Source organism: Schistocerca cancellata, chromosome 2, assembly GCF_023864275.1.
Source record: "Schistocerca cancellata isolate TAMUIC-IGC-003103 chromosome 2, iqSchCanc2.1, whole genome shotgun sequence".
Classification (NCBI taxonomy): Eukaryota; Metazoa; Arthropoda; class Insecta; order Orthoptera; family Acrididae; genus Schistocerca; species Schistocerca cancellata.
This window is the reverse complement of record NC_064627.1, coordinates 425721658-425738740: the sequence shown is the minus strand read 5'-3', so window position 1 is coordinate 425738740 and position 17083 is coordinate 425721658. Positions and strand designations below refer to the sequence as shown.

The following is a 17083-nucleotide window of genomic DNA, read 5'->3' as shown; positions in this document are numbered from 1 at the left end:
ATTACTTCATTTACAATTACCAGTTCCTGCATTTTGTTCTGCTATTATTAGAGCTCAGAACAACTTTTTCTCATTATCAGTGAGCTTAAACCAGCAAAAATAACTGAAAAATTAGTTCAAAAATCACCTGAGAAGTAGATCTTCTTTCTTAAGTTTTCTATTTCTTTTCACTGCATGCTTTATATGAATTACAGTGACAAATTCACAGTTGAAAAAACAACCAAACAAAAATTATGAAAGTTAACAGTGTTCACTTACAAATAAATGAGTCTATCCATCATTTGTCTGATGAGTGACTGTCTTTTCAAATTATTGTCTGTTGTTTCTCTTCATAATCTTATTTTATTTGTGATTCCATTTTAGCTTATACATAGATATTGGTTGTTTTAATTTGGACATAGAGAATGAGCACTGAGAGTTAAAAAAATTAATAACAGCAAGCAAAACCTGTTTTCTAGATAATAAAATAAATTTCTTTTGTACAATTGCAACTTGCGTACAAGGAAATACTACAAGAGTGTGACGAAGAGTAATGCCTCTGAATTTTTTATGTGAAAACTCTTAAAGCTTTGTAAATAAAACAAATATTATTAAAAGTCTACATCTTTATTCTCAACATAGTCAATCTGGCAATGAGTATACTTCTCCCAACAAGAGACCAGCTTTTCGACAGAGCCACAGTCTCACTTCTGCTTGCACTGCTTCATCAGAAAAAGATGAAAATCGGATGGGGCCAAGTCAGGACTCTACAGAGGATGGTCAATGACAGTGAATCCAAGGTGTTGGACTGTAGCAGATGTTGAAGCATTTGTGTGTTGTCTGACATTTTCATGGTGAAGGAGAGGGTGCTCTGTGTGTGGGTGAACTCTTTGAAATCAAAACTTGACTACAGCATGCTGTTTCTCACAGACTGACATAGTTAGATTATATGCCACCATGTTACACACTACAGTTTGGAGCCTTTTAGCAAACAGAGGGCTGCAAATATGTAGACATGAAGAATAAAGATGTTGCATGTTAACAATGTTTGTTTTATATAAAAAGCGCTAAGAATTACCACATAAAAAATTTGTGCACATTACTTTTCAGCACACCCTCATAGTTGCACATAAAAACATATGTACTTCAATTATATTTTTAAATGTGCTTTAGAGACTCTAATTAAAAAGGTTTTATTTTCAATTTTGCAGCATATTGTGTTTGCACTGACAGGAATTATGGCATATGCCATACCAGATATTCCACAAGAGGTCCAAACTCAAGTGAAACGTGAGAAGCTTTTGGAAAAAGAAAGAAAGTATGAAATTGGCCTCAAAGCAGCAGGTTCTCCAAGTAATTTTCGTGACAGAGAAGATGGAAGTAAACTTCAAGGGAGATTACAGCTGCCTCCACTTTTGCCTCCTGGGACAGCAAGAGAATCAAACAACTGGTGGGCTCGGCGAGTGAGCAAAGTACGAGATGTATCAACAAGTCTTGCAGCTCTCAACAAAACAACCACTTAGCACCAAGAAAATGAATTGTACAATACTTTCTCCTGATGCTGCAAAGCTGAAAATCATTTTCTTGGCTATCTGCTGTTCAGAACTTTTATCTTGTACGTATATATTTCAAAGATATTAACACAAATGCAGAAGACCAGTACCTACTAAAGAAAATTGTATGTGACTTGGTCTGATTCAGAAAGCATTGCTCAAATAAAAGAGAGAGTTGTATGGAATTGTTGGCTAGGAGGCCCTGAGGAGTAAATCCACCCTCCTAATCAGAAAGGGTTTTATGCCTCCATGCATAATGGCCCTTTTCTTTGCAGTGTGTAAGAGTTGTGTCTTAAGTGTCTCTGTAATGAATGTTTGTATAATATGGTGCCATACTTGTGTCTCATGATGATGAGAGAAGGTAGGGGGTGAAAACTGCTGTCAGCAATAGCCTACTCTTCTCATGTAGCACAAAGGGGTCCACTGAGCATAAAGTCTCCATCTGATCATGCTGTAGGACACTGTGGGGGGTTTGGAATTTAATCTAAGACATTGATGCCAAGTCTGGTGATCATTCCTCTTTCCCTTTGCTGACCACATACAAGAGATGAAAATTTCTTCCGCCACCATGTTTCAGACCAACTACCTCTGAACTGAGTGCCATCGCACAGTCATGCATTAGCAACTTTTGCTATGGAAATTCCTATATTTCAGATGAAAAACATTTTTAACTGTTAGTCCTTCAGCTAGTGATTACAGAATAGGTGCCACTGAATATGACTGATAGCATAAATAAATTGTATCCAAGTAAGACTCTGTGTTCTGAATGGGTGCTGAAATATAGATACTCAGCATTTCGTATGTGCAACTGTTTATTGATCTGTAGATATATATGTATTGTTCTGTGCATTTTGACAATTTTGCCATCTTTGTTTTATTACTGTTTTGAGGTATCCACACAAAAAAAAACGAAGAAGTTTGGAAATAATAAAACTTGCTTGTTGCATCAGATACAAAGATTGTTAAATTGAAAATGTTTTATTGTTGAAGATGATGGGACCATTTAATAGTCTTAGGATTCTATTAGCAATGCATCCAGTATATGTAACTTATTTCTCTACCTTCAGAGTAGTAATTATTGCCAGTACCTTATTATAGGAATGTTGTGACTGGTGTTGCAAATTGAGTTATATACCATCTACAAAGGCTGTGACAAGTACAAAAATAATGTCGACTATTGTTGATAAGTAAAAATCTTTAAAATACAAAAATATTGTACCTTAAGCAATATGCATTTAATATTAAGCAGATGTATTAAGATTTGCTTCTCTTCCATGTTTAATATGAAGTTTTTCTGTATTCTCTGCCTTTTCTCCCATCAGTTTTCTTACTTTTTGTTTTTGATTTTTAAAATATTGTTGATACTATTTTATTTCACTCAGTCTCCTTTACTTCAGATTGATATACCCACCTGGGTTTCTCTCATATTTGATACATACTCTGTTCATTTAGTGATCTGATTGTAGTGGGCTGTTCTATCCTCCTCAATACTAGATAGATTATTTATGTTAATTCCATTCTAAGTGTTAATCAAAAGAAAATCTATTTTCTGAATTGTGTTTGTGGGACAGATATTCTGATAATGGATAAACCCTTACCTCTCTTTGGTATTTTCATATTTTTGCACACTGAAGAATATAACTTTCAACTTGGTTAATTTTTTACTAACAAAAATGTTAAACTGTTTTTGAAAATTGTTATGAAAACTGTAAACTAAACTCAGAGGTAAACTAAGTTTATTGCTCAAGAACATGTTTACTCATCACAGATGGCTATCATTTAGCCACGCAGTTTCATACATGTGTCATGTGCAATACCCTCATGTTGTTTTTTTATTATATGTATACTATTCCTTTTTCTTTCTTTTGTGTATTTTCCTTTGTATTCTTATACACATATTTTGTTTCTGTATTTCATTAATGCTTTATATAATTACTCATATTCTTCTTGCTAACACTGCACTGTTGTCTCTATCATTGCATGCCTTACTGCAAAAGTTTTATTTTTAACTTCTTATGAGAACTGCAGTGCATAGTGATTATCTTCAACAGATCTCATCATAAAATTAGTCTTAATGGGCTCCAGTCACACTATTTCCTTTTGGTTTACTTATTGTAATGTAACATGCCATTCTAATTATTGTTTGTCCTTTTTGTTTTGCCATTCTGTTAAACACCTGTAGCAGTTTCTATCCATTAATATTTTTGTTTGCAATAACAGGGTGTTTTTATATGCAATGAATTCTATCTGCTGATATGGTGGACACTTCCATTATGTTTCTAATTTATGTTTATGTCTAAAGAATTTTTTTGATTCTATGACCATTTCCTGCCTCATTTTATAACATTAACTTAAGGTAGACAGTTTCCTTTTTTGATACTTTTCGACAAACCTGCATTTGCAAATTACATATACCATCCAACTCATTGTATAGGATGTATGTCCGAAAAGTCCTGTAGCATAAGCAGAATCAGTGTGCTTAAATATTATGTTGTCTACTGAGCTGTACACATTTTTATAGCTAGAACTGTAAATTTTTGATGACTTGGGGTTTTAGTAACTGGGACAATTACTTCACATATTTGTTGCCTCTTGAATGATGATGAGTCATATTACATATCAAAAATTTAACACACTCACACAAATCATGGTCTGATGGCTGTGTAACCCTTTCAGCAGCTCCTTTATAGCCAATCCAGGATTCCAGGAATGTAGAATCCAACCAGTCTTCTATAGCCAATTTGTGATGGTGGCTACATCTGATGGAGTACCATCATACATGAATCACTTCTATTTAATTTAATTATGAAAATAAATTAAGAGTAAAGACAACAACTCACCAAATAGTAGAGGCACTGCATCACTAACAGGCATGTAAACTAAACTGAGAACTTTGGTATATTTTGGACAAATATTTTTTCAAGCTAGAGTACACATACATATGTGTTCACCCACCCATTCACACACACACACACACACACACACACACACACACACACACACACACACACACCTGTACAGTTGAATTGTGCCAGATGACTACACAGTGACGGGACTGCAGTTCTGCAGGTAGACCGATGTGAGGAGTTGTGTTGGGTGGAGAGTGCAAGGGGTGGAAGGGGGTTGGGTGAGGGAGGGATGGTTGCAGAAGGATAGCTGATGGCTCGGAAGGAGGCAGCAGGTGTACAAGGTAGGAATGCCTCCTGTATGCAATGCAGAGGCAGCAGGTTCATGGGATAGGAATGCACAAACTAGAACCAATGAGTTCATGAAGCACAAATTGATTATGATGAGAAGGGATGGCTGAAATAACAGAGAAAAGGGGAGGCTGTGGGAAAGAGGTTTCGTGTGCAACATGAGTGAAGTTAGTTTCTTGGGGCAAGGAGGAAGTGGGTGTAGAGCAGGGCATTAGCAGAGATTGAGGCCAGGAGGATTATGTTAAAGGATGTGTTGTGATAACTCCCACCTATACGGTTCAGAAATGCTAGTGCTGGGGTGAGGGGAACCCTAGGTTCCACAGGGATGTGATCCATTTGGCAAGAGATTCGAGGTGGGTATGGCAAAGCAATGGAACAGGATAGGATGTGTGGGCAGGAGAATACCTCACAGATTTGGGTGGGATGTTCCTTTTTTCCAGGCACAGTGATAGCCAAAGCCATGGCAGAGGATATGGTTCAGCTGTTCCAGTCCAGAATGATACTGGTTGATGAGAGGGCTTATCCTTTGGAGTTGATTTTTTGGGTTGGTGGGAGGATTAAGGATATGTAAAGACTGGATGTGCGAAGTATGCACATGGACTAGGTTTGGGGTTTAGTGTCTGTCTGTGAAGGCCTTAATGAGACCTCCAGCACATAAGAAAAAGGAGTTCTTGTCACTCCAGCTGTTCCACCCCATGGCTAGCCAGAATATATTGGAGAGATTTTTTGACATGGAAGGGATGACAGCTGTCAATTTGCAGGTGCTCTTGATGCTTAGTGAGCTTGATATAGACAGAAGTATAGATGTAACCATCAGAGCAGGTCCAGGTGAAGCTAATGGGAGAGAAGGTGTAGAGGCTGTGGTGGAATGAGGGTAGGACATCTTGGCCCTGTGTCTAATTCATGAAGATATCATCAATGAAACTGAACCAGACAATAGCTTAGGGGTATTGAGAGGTTAGGAGGGTTTCCTCTGGATGATCGATAGACAGATTGGCATAGGATGGTGTCCTGCAAGGCCCATGGTGATGCTGCAGATTCATTTGTATATCCACCTCTCACAGGAGATGTAGGTATGATTACCAATCTAATTAGTGAGATGTACAATGAACAAAATGGTGGGTTTGGTGTCAGAAGATGTTAGGAAAGGTAGTGTTTGATAGGAACACACTCCTGAAATCTGTTAGTTCCAACACAGACTTATCTTGTCCCATCAGAGGCAGGATCATCTGTGTAAGTAGATGTGTCATGTATAACTCTGCTGCAATTTCTGCACAGCACTTTATGTGGACATGACATCCAACCAACTGTCCACCCAAATGAATGGCCACCACGAGGTGTTGGCCGTGAGGAGAGTACATGTGCCTCCCTCTGAACCATTAGCCATTTTTCAGCAGACTTCCTACCTGTTCCCTGCCTCCTTTCTTCCCTCATCCATTTCACCTGACACAGCCTCTAACCCCAATCCACCTGCAGAACTGCAGTTCCAGCATTCTGTTTTCAACCAAATGCAGTTCTTGCATTGTTTGTTCAACTAACACAATGTAGCTTTACATAGGTGTTTGTGTGTGTGTGTGTGTGTGTGTGTGTGTGTGTGTGTGTGTAAGGGTACTGCAGCTCAGAAAAGGATTTGTCTGAATGGTGGCAAAGTTTTCAGTCCTGTTTATGTGCCTGTAAAAGAACCTACTATTTGGTGAGTGGTTACGTTTGCTCCTAAATTATTTGCATCATGCCAGAACTGTCCATGCCATATTAATTTAATGATGGATACGTTCCAGTACTGTACATTTCATATATCAGGTAACTGAGCAAGATTGTCTAGTAGTTCTTGTTTGCAGCCTCTTCAAAAAGTATGAGACAACCTCATGTTGGTTCCATGAACTACATCATATGATAACCTGCTGGTCCCCTTGTCTGTGAAGTTCATACAAGAAGAGTTCATTCTGGCACAAATATTGCAGATTCTGGGTATTGGCCTCTGTACTGACATGAGTATCTCATGGAAAAACAGCACACTGTGTAAAAATGTAGCATCTTCATCCATATTCTTTAAGAAGCAAGCTAATATCTTCAGTCTGCATTCAGAGCAATCTTCCAGTAGCTGAGACAAGAGTTGCAGTTTACATGGATCAGTGTGTAGCTTTCCTTATCAGGGAACCATCTGCAGTAACTCCATACTTCTGAAATTCTCATCTATCCTGAAGTTGTTGTTTAGTGCAATAGTGACTGGACTTAGAGGTAACAAATGGGTGTAAGTAATCTTCACTCCCACGTAGCAGAATGTTTCATATGTTTACATCTTTTGATAGCATCATTCATTCAAAAAATAAATACAAATAACTAAACAAAAATGTCTATGTTGCAAGACTTGGCAGGCACCATAAATTTTCCATTCTTTTACACTTTTCAAAAGTCCAGGAAATAAGATAATTCTAGTTTTCACACTTTCCTAAAATAATTATGAACTCTTTTCCATATATTTGCCTGCACATAAACCAAAACCTCTTTGACAGTATTCTTAATGGGTTTATGTGCACTAAATTTCAAAATAAGAACGTTCTTCATGATTAATTCATGGCAAGATATTATTTTAACAGTGAAGATAAATTGTTAAAATTCATTGCAAACAATTTTTGTGGGCTTAGCTTATTTTTTATAGTGCAGTATCGACACCAATCAAGTATTTGAGTAAATTCCTTATTCTTCATTTCAATTGTGACTTGTGACACTTGTATTATCACAGTATTTTAAGAATTTTCAACGTCTGTATTTGTTTAATATGTGGATATTGAATGGCTTATTTATTCTTTGCTACTTTAAAAATCTAATCATAATTAAATGAATTGCTACATTCATGCTGTTTCTTCTCTTTACAAGTGAACACACGCATTGCATTTCATTACCTCAATTTGTTCATATACTTTATACAGTTATTTTAAAAATGAAAAATTGTAACAAACTTGAAACATTGTTTGATAATATTAATAAAATATTTTTCTAGTAAAACTTTTATACTTATCTTTTTGTTTCTTGACATTCCACCAATAAGTATTTTCCCAGTTTGTGCACTGCATATCTGTAAGTTATTTTTATGCAGAAACACTGCGATATGTTTAAAATTCCGGCTAGTAGCATGGGAAAAGATAGTGGTCCAAGTAAGGACTAGATGAAATTAGAAATTAATTCATTGAATGAACTTGTGTGTTAATTGTTAAGTCAAGACATTTCAAATAAGCACGACTCCATAACAAATTGTGATGGAGATTTGTGTAATACTAGAGATTATCAACATGCAGGGTCATTAAGTAACTGTACTTCTCTTCACAGTTTTTGTCAAGTGGCTCTTGGTGGACAGCTGCCCCACACAAATAAAGACACAATCTTCTCAGCTGGTCTCAAATTATCACCAAATCTGTAAAAATTGATGTTTGCCAGATCAGGATGTACGGTAAACATACGAGGTCTGTTAGATAGGTATCTGACCTAAAGTTTGTTTTTTTTTTTAAAAAAAAAAACATCCATTGAATTTTAATCTAATGTGTTTGCACAAGCCAAACTTGAACCTTCATGCATATGCATGAACTTTTTGTCAAATACCAATAGCAATCAGCAGTTGAGTGATGTAGCAGCTAGTGCTCACATTGATGTTTTATTGCAAGGGAAATGATGGAATGACTGGAGCAACAATACTGCATCAAATTTAGCCAGAAACAGGGTGACAGCCAGGGGGAAACCATTCGGAAGATTTAGACTGCTTTCAGTGATGATGTATGGGCATCACACAAATTAAGGAGTGATACAACTGGTTTTAAGCATAGCTGCACATCAGTGGAGAGCGATCCACATTCCAGTTGGCCATCAACATGCAGAGGTGGTCAGGTCTTTGCCAAGGTGAATATTGTGGTGATGTGGAACCGTCATGTGAACTATCAGAGAAATTGCAGAAGTGAGCATCAGCACTTTTTTGGAATATTTTATCGTCACCAGAGATTTGGTCATGAAGAGAGTGTCGGCTAAATTCATGCTGAAGCTGCTGATGGTGGAGCAAGAGCAACTTTGTGTTGAAGTATCACAGGACATGCTGGACTCCCCAGACAGTGACCCTGACTTTGCGAACACCATAATCACTTGTGACAAGTCCAGGGTATATGGATAAGGCCCAGGAACCAAATCCCAAATGTCACAGTACAAGCATTCCTTGCCACCAAGACCAAAGAAGGCCCACCAAGTGCACAGCAATGTCAAAGTTATGGTGACTGCTTTCTTTAACTTCAGCGGTGTGGTACACCATGAGTATGTGCCACAGGATCAAAAAATCACCAAAGGATATTACAGGGTTGCCTTACTCCCCTGGTTTGGTCTCCTGCAACTTCCGGCTGTTCCCCAAATTTAAGAGCCCATTGAAAGGAAGGCGATCTCAGACAAGAGAGTACATTATGGTAGCAAAGACAGCTGAGCTAAACTTCCTTCTGAAAAAGGCCTTTTTGGCATGCTTCCAACAAATGCTTATGCAGTGCACTAAACTAGAAGGTCTCATTATGGAGTATATATTGGCATGTAAATTTAAGAATTGCAAGGTTCCTTAAGAGGCTTCTGCAAGATGTTCAGTTATCAACTTTACACCATTTCTTTACTGCCTACTTATATATAATAAATACCTATCTGACCACAGTTGCGCTGTCTCCAAATATAATAAACACAACAGTACTGAGAGAAAGTATACTATACCTGAATCAGAATAACTAAGTGACTGACAGCTTTGTGTTTACAGGACAGCTATCATAGCAACAACCAATCAGAGCACATGTTTGGCCACTCCTTCCATCCTGCACACAGTTGTCATATCACTCTGCTACCTCAACTGCAGACGACAAGTGTGGTGAATAACATAACTGATTTATTCTTTGTTTTGTTTCTCTATGTGCTATATTTCTTTTCTGGCATATGTGAAGGTAACCATGAAATTGCTTAGGAAAGTGGTAAGACTAATATAATCTTGTGCAATGAACTCAATATTGCATGTTAATGGTGAATGTATGAATGAGCTTCGTAGTTAGTTTATCCATGTGCTAATGCCACCTCAGTTTGTTGTACACCTGGATGTCATTTAACATTCTACTACTGCCACCCACAATGCATTTTTATTTCTTGGGAATTGCATGATAAGAGTTTCTGTAAGGTTATGACTTAAGTGTCTCTTGTGAACCACTGAACTAGTTTCAGAGGTACCCCTGCCTTTGATGGGATAGGTGATGTTAGTGACTGGACTGGAGTAGGTGGTGGTAGGAGGATGTATGGGACAGGTCTTGCATCTAGGTCTATTACAGGGATATGAGCCATGAGGTAAGGGATTGGGAGCAGGGTTTGTGTAAGGATGGCAAGGTTTGTAGGTGGAAGTATCTGACAGCTGACAAAGTCCTCCCACCAGGTATTCCTTGCGGTTTTCCTTTGAAGGCATTACCTACAGACAAATGCAGGGTACAGCTATGGGCATCCTCATGCACCATCCTATGCCAACCTATTCATGGGCCATCTAGAAGAATCCTTCCTAAAAACCCAGAATTCTAAACCCCTCACCTGATTCAGATTCATGGATGACATCTTTGCTATCTGGATTGAAGGTGAGGACACCCTATCCACATTCCTCCAGAACGTCAACAACTTCTCCCCATTTACTTCACCTGGTCACAGTCAATCCAACAAGCCACCTTCCTAGATGTTGACCACCTCAGAGATGGCTACATCAGTACCTCCATCCATATCAAACCTACTAAACACCAGCAATACCTCCACTTCGACAGCTGCCACCCATTCCATACGAAGAAGTCTCTTCTGTACAGCCTAGCCACCCGTGGTCATTGCATCTGCAGCGACAAGTAGTCCCTCTCGAAACATACCGAGGGTCTCACTGAAGCTTTCACTGAATGTAATTATCCAACCAACTTTGTAGAAAAACAAATCTGCCATGCCTTATCTTCCAGTCTCCCACCACCTCCCAAAGTCCCACAGTCCAGCCACAGAGGAGCATTCCCGTCTAACTCAGTAACATCTGGAACTAGAGCAACTGAATTACATTCTCCGTCAGGGTTTTGATTACCTCTCATCATGCCCTGAAATGAGAAATGCCCTGTCCATTATCCTTCCCACCCCTCCTACAGTGGTATTCAGCCATCACAATATACTCATCCATCCTTTACACAACTCATTCTCCCAATTCCTTACCACATGACTCATACCCTTGTAATAGACCTAGATGTAAGACCTGTCCCATACATCCTCTCACAACCACCATCTCCAGTCCGGTCACTAACATCACCTATCCCATCAAAGGCAGGGCTACCTGTGAAACCAGTGATGTGATTTACGAGCTAAGCTGCAACCACTGTGCCGCATTCTATGTAGGCACACCAACCAACAAGCAGTCAGTCCGCATGAATGGCCACCAACAAACTGTGGCCAAGAAACAAGTGGACCACCCTGTTGCCGGCCGGAGTGGCCTTGCTGTTCTCAGTGCTTCAGTCTCGAGCCAGGCGACCGCTATGGTCGCAGGTTCGAATCCTACCTTGGGCATGGATGTGTGTGATATCCTTAGGTTAGGTTAGGTTTAAGAAGTTCTAAGTTCTAGGCGACTGATGACCTCAGAAGTTGTCAGATAGTGCTCAGAGCCATTTTTGACCACCCTGTTGCTGAACACGGTGTCAAACACTGTATCCTTCATTTCAATGACTGCTTCACAGCCTATGCCATATAGATCCTTCCCACCAACACCAGCTTTTCTGAATCGCACAGGAGGCAATTTTCCCTGCAATATGTCCTACGTTCCTGTAACCCTCCTGCTGGCCTAAACCTTCGTTAGTCAGTGTCGTCACCCATTCAGCCCCTTCCCTGTTCCCACTCTTGCACTACACAGCTGTCTTTTGACAACCACACCCAGTCTTTTTATTAATTTCCTTTACTGCCACTCCCCCCCCCCCCCCCAACCTCACCTCTCCCCTACCCTCTGTCTAACCTACAACACTTAATTGTTTGCTACCCCCACCATACTATCCCTCCCTCTCCCCGCCCCAGCCTCCTCCTTACTCCCAACCTAATGCCACTCCCATCATGCACTGGTGCTGCTGCTCACAGTGTGGTTTCAGTTATCTGAGACTGCAGACGTGTGTGCAAGTTGTGTTCGCGTGAGTGTGTGTGTGCGTGAGTGTGTACGCGTCTATTGCTGACAAAGGCCTTAATGGCTGAAAGCTATAATTGTGTGAATCTTTTTGTTGTGCCTATCGTGACTCAGCATCTCCGTTATATTGTGAGTAGCAACTTTCCTTCTCCAATATTATTATATATAAAAACAGGGACAACTGCAAGTAGGACTCACGCACTGAGGGTTCCCTACAAACTTGATTATGTATATACACTGTCAGAAAAAAATCGCAACACCAAAAAATATTAATTTAGAGTAACAAAATTTCAGATTTAGGTAACTTAAGTGATTAACATTGCGAGAAGACAAGTTAATGGAAGCATGAGATGAGCCATTGTAAATGTGAAATGCTGGTACATTAATAACCAGTGTAACTGCCAGAATATTGGCTGAAAACACGCAAACATGCATGCATTGTGTTGTGTAGGTGCTGGGTATCAGTTTTTGGGATGGAGTTTGTAACGGAACATATTAAAGGCTTTACTGTACCGAAGTATGCGATACCCTCCAAATTCAACCAGTTTAATGAGTATTTATGATTATAGAAAAGTTATTGTGTATGTTAACAATGATTGCATAACATGTCTGCATAAACAGTCAACCCATTAAATTATACTGAATAACTGACCCACACAAAAGTTTATATCACTTGATCACTGATACAGCAAATGTCATCATGTAAAACACTAAGTTCATCTTAAATAATGAATATGAAGTACGAAAAATAGTGGCCAACTTAGGTATTTTGGATCTCCTTAAATAAAAATCACCCAGTGAAACCTATTTGTTCACTAGGAGCGTTTTCACTCAGTATTCACGTAATCAATCCTATTTTACACAAAAACCAATGTAATTCTTAATAATTCATGTTATTTACTTATTTATGCAAATTAGAGAAGTCAATTGATAAACTTCTAAAAAACGGCCTTTTTGTAACAAAGAATTTTCTGTCAAGTCAACAAATCTGTCTGTCATTTTAATAACATGTTAAATTATGTCACTTGATGCAAATTAATAACTTTTCTGCACAAATTATGATAACAGATGTACATGTGACTTGTAAACTATATCTCTTTTTAGTAGTTCTTTGACAATGTTATAAATACAAGTAGCAAGAACGGTCGGGGGGCAGTCGGAATGTCACTTTGGTAAAGTGTGTTTGTGTGTTATTGTTTGAGGTGGATAAACAATGCAAAGAACATGTAACGGAAGTTCAACTTTGTGTTGAGTCATGGTCTTTGGTGGACAGTGGAATTAAGATGGCCACCAGAGTAATAAATATTTGAAGTATACATATTTGTTGGTTTCGCTCGTTCTTTATCATCAAAAGCACATAAAAAACACGGGACCTCATGTTTTTAACCCTAGACAACCAGATTTAGAGCCAGCATCAACATCGAGAGACAGCAGCGATCCAGCAAGTAGCAGCGATTACCACAACACAATGCATTTTAATGGCACCAACCTAACATCAAGTGCTAACAAGCTCCGTAAATGGGAGTGAAATAGTGCGATTATAGCAATTAGCAATACCTACGACCAGGCGACCATTACAAAAGTGGGGGCTCGTCCGGGATCTTTAAGTGCATCGATGATAATAGTGCAGCGATAAATTTCGTATGTGCTTAGCACTCCAAAAAAGTTTATTTGTGCAGTGGCAACAGTGAAAATATGTCAAAATTAAATAAATAAATAAAGTGTGTTAGTGCGACTACGAAAAACTATCATCACACCGCTCGGAAGATTAACGTCTGGATTATGTCAATGGAATTCATCAATCAAGACTTCAGCTTCGATAAAACCGAATAGAAGTGAAGAAAGCCAACAGGAACACCGACCACGACATCCTAGCATAGCTACATAAAGCAAGGTATTTTGTTGTTGTCATTTAAAATAATTAATAGTTAACATGTCTCTACCTGAGAGTGATGAGATCGTAGGAAATGTAAAAATTGAACCAGGGGATGGTGAACAATTAAATTTAACAGGGTGGCTAGCAGGGTTTGCAACTCAAATAAGCTCGCAACTTAAACAATCAAGCGAACAAGTACTTTTGGATTTTAAAGAATCAAGTGAACAAGTAAGTTTGAAACTCACAGATAGACTGGATAAGTTAAGTTTGGATTTTGATCTATTAAGTACTCATCTCAATGAGAAGTGTGCGGAAATCAAAACTACCCTCAGTAAGGACACTAGAGAACAGTTGATACACTTCAGAAAAGAATTTCAAGTTAAAGTTGAAAGTTTAAATGAAAACATACAAGCGAACACAGACAGTATTGCTGTCATCTACAACAGAGTAGATACTGAAGTTGAAAGATTAGATCAGAGAATAGACAAAACATCAGAAGACCTTAAACAAGAATACAACCTGTATACCACTAATGTAGATACAAAAGTAGAAAATATACACACTAAATATACACAATTGGAAGATGCATTGATGTCAAAACAAATGTTTTACAATCAAAATACAATGTATGGGCACATCCAAGTGAAATGCTTTCCTGGTGAAAATCTGCACCCTATTGACTTTATTCACCAATGTAAGGATATATTTGTTGTAGGAATGTCAGATAACATAAAAATTAAGTTAGTAAAACGGTTTCTAGAAGGGGAGGCCCTATCCTGGGCAAATGAGAATAATGATTCTTGTAATACTTTTGAAGAGTTTGAAGCTAAGTTTATTTGCAAATTTTGGTCACAATCCATACAAGCCAGATTAAAGTCAGAATTTCTAAATGGACCAGTGTATAGAGGGAAAGTAGGGGGAATGCAAAAATTTTGCAGAGATCAATTGAAAAAACTTGCTCACTTGAATAACTCATTTGATATTATGACACAAATTGATGTTTTAAAAAGAAGGTTACCAGAGAGACTGCAGTGGGAATTGGTCCATGGACCAGACGATTCAATGGAAGAGTTCCTGAAATTTGTAGATAGATTAGATAGGGCCTTGGAAAGAGAAAATAACCAAAGTTTTGGCTCTAGCAACAACCAGTATGGGGGGTGGAACAGGAATGTAAATAGAGATTATTATGGGAGGAGAGACTTTGAAAATTCTGGAAATAATGCTCCAAATAGGGGAGATAGGAGATATGAAAATGATTTCAGAAACAATACACAGGAGGGAGGATGGAGGAGAGATAACAGGAATGATAGAAATAGGTATTGGGGAAGAAAACAAGATAGATGGGAGTTTGTTGAAACTAGTGAACAAAACGGCAACTACAAACGGACAGACCGAGGGAACCAGCCGGGAAATGGTGGACAGTCCCACTAGATGTCCGTAGTTTTGGGGCTAGACAATATTATGACAGGACAACACATAACCGAAAGTGGAGAAGGAGAAGATACAATGTAAAGAGTAAGTACCATGAAAATACTGATGTTGTTAGAATGAATAAATTAGAATTTAATAAAAGGTTTTGGGATACTATGAGTAAAAGTGATACAGTTAATAAAAACAGTGTTCAAGCACAGGTAGTTAGTGAAAGTGCAGAAGTTGAAGGTATTGCATAGTTGGGCTGAAAAAGATACTGGTGTTAATAACAAGTCAGACACACCACAAATAGAATCTATTTTGGGGGGTTTGTTTGATAAGAAGGGGGATGACGAAGTGGTTAATGGAGCCAGTTGCTGAGATTCAGATACATAGGGGGGAAACTGAAGATGGGGTTGTTGTGAAGGAGGAGGAAGAAGTAATAGAGGGACATTTAAATAATGATCCTAAATCAAGTGATGTTGTTGATGAGAGTGTGGAGGAAGAAATAAAAGTATTTGTAGAATTGAAAAGTGATTATGTGGGAAAGGTAAGTGATGTGACAAACATGGGTAATAATGAGGTTAATTTAAGTGAAATGCAGACTAGGGAATGTGTATCTGAGGACAAGCTATTGCCTATTGGGAACTATGAAACACTAATCTATGAGAATGGTAATAACAATAATATTAAAGAAAATATAAAGGGATGGAATGTAAATGTGTGTTTTCAAGAAAAAGGGGAAAAGTTTTTAGAAGTTTTGTGGAACAACTATGGAAACTGTATAAACAAAGATGCCTTTTGGAAAGAATTAGCAAAGGTAAGTGCAACCTTGTATCCTACATGGTGGACAAGAATCCGTAGTGGACTTTATAAAAAAGGGGGTGAAAACAGTAGTTTGTTAAGTGACAACACAGTGTTAAAAGGAACAGATGAAAACAAAGGTTTATGTTTAAATGTCAATGCTTTGCAAACAGAGAGGGGTGTGTCTAAGTGTAGGAAAGAGACATTAGACTTAGGAACTAAAGAAATTGAAAATGATCTATTGTTTGAAAATACTGAAATAGACAAAGATGTTGAGCTAGGTTGTCCATATGTTGAAGTAAACATTGACATTGGTCCATTTGAAATAAAAGAAAGCCCACATCCTAATGCTTATAGACTTATCTTTCCCAGATCAAGAAGGTTATTTGGATTAAGAAACATCACTGAATTGAAACCATATAAACATGATTAAGCACATTTCCCTGTTTGAATACAGTTACTTACCCATTTTCCATAAAGCATGTTATCAGCAAAGATTTTTACTGGGTGTGTCAAATAGCAACTACCACTCATCCTGCAGACCCTGTAAAAGTTCCAGATCTCTGAGAGAATGTTTTTATATTTTTATTGTCACTATTGAATATTAAATTTTGAGACATCTTCTTTACTTGCAACGGGCAAGAAGGTGACAAACATTTATTACTTTCCTTTTTGTATTATTGAATATGGGACCTAATTGCACCAAATAAAAGACAATGTAAAAATTGTTGTGCAAGACCCATCATTTTGTAACTATTGTGTTCTTAGGCATAAGATTTGTGTACAATTTTCTACAGCTAATCAGATGTTCACCAAGTTTGATGTTTGTGTTATGTTGTGACCAATTTAAGTGTCCAATTTTAGTATTAATGTGTTCTTGTACTGTCTTGACTATGTGTCGCAATGGGAGACAATATTTAAAAAACTCTTCCTTTTTTTTCAAATGCATATTATATTCATACATGTGACTTCTCTAGTGTTTGTGTTTATATATCATGTCCATACTTATAATTATGTTCTTTGTTTTCATTTCTTTTATGTGGCTCAAAAAGAACAGACAATTGCAATATTTTCCTATGGACATATGACCTGT

The 17083-nt window shown here is 38.0% G+C and overlaps 1 protein-coding gene across 1 annotated transcript in view; it reads left to right on the top strand.

Annotated features, from left to right (window-relative positions):
- The window catches only part of LOC126161888 (anoctamin-4-like), a 312156-nt gene extending 309457 nt beyond the window's left edge, over window positions 1-2699 (top strand). Inside the window, exon 20 of the mRNA XM_049918028.1 lies at window positions 1191-2699. Coding sequence (XP_049773985.1) covers window positions 1191-1502 — 312 coding nt within the window. The 3' untranslated portion in view covers window positions 1503-2699. The remainder of the gene's footprint in view (window positions 1-1190) is intronic.
- Window positions 2700-17083: the final 14384 nt, after the last annotated feature.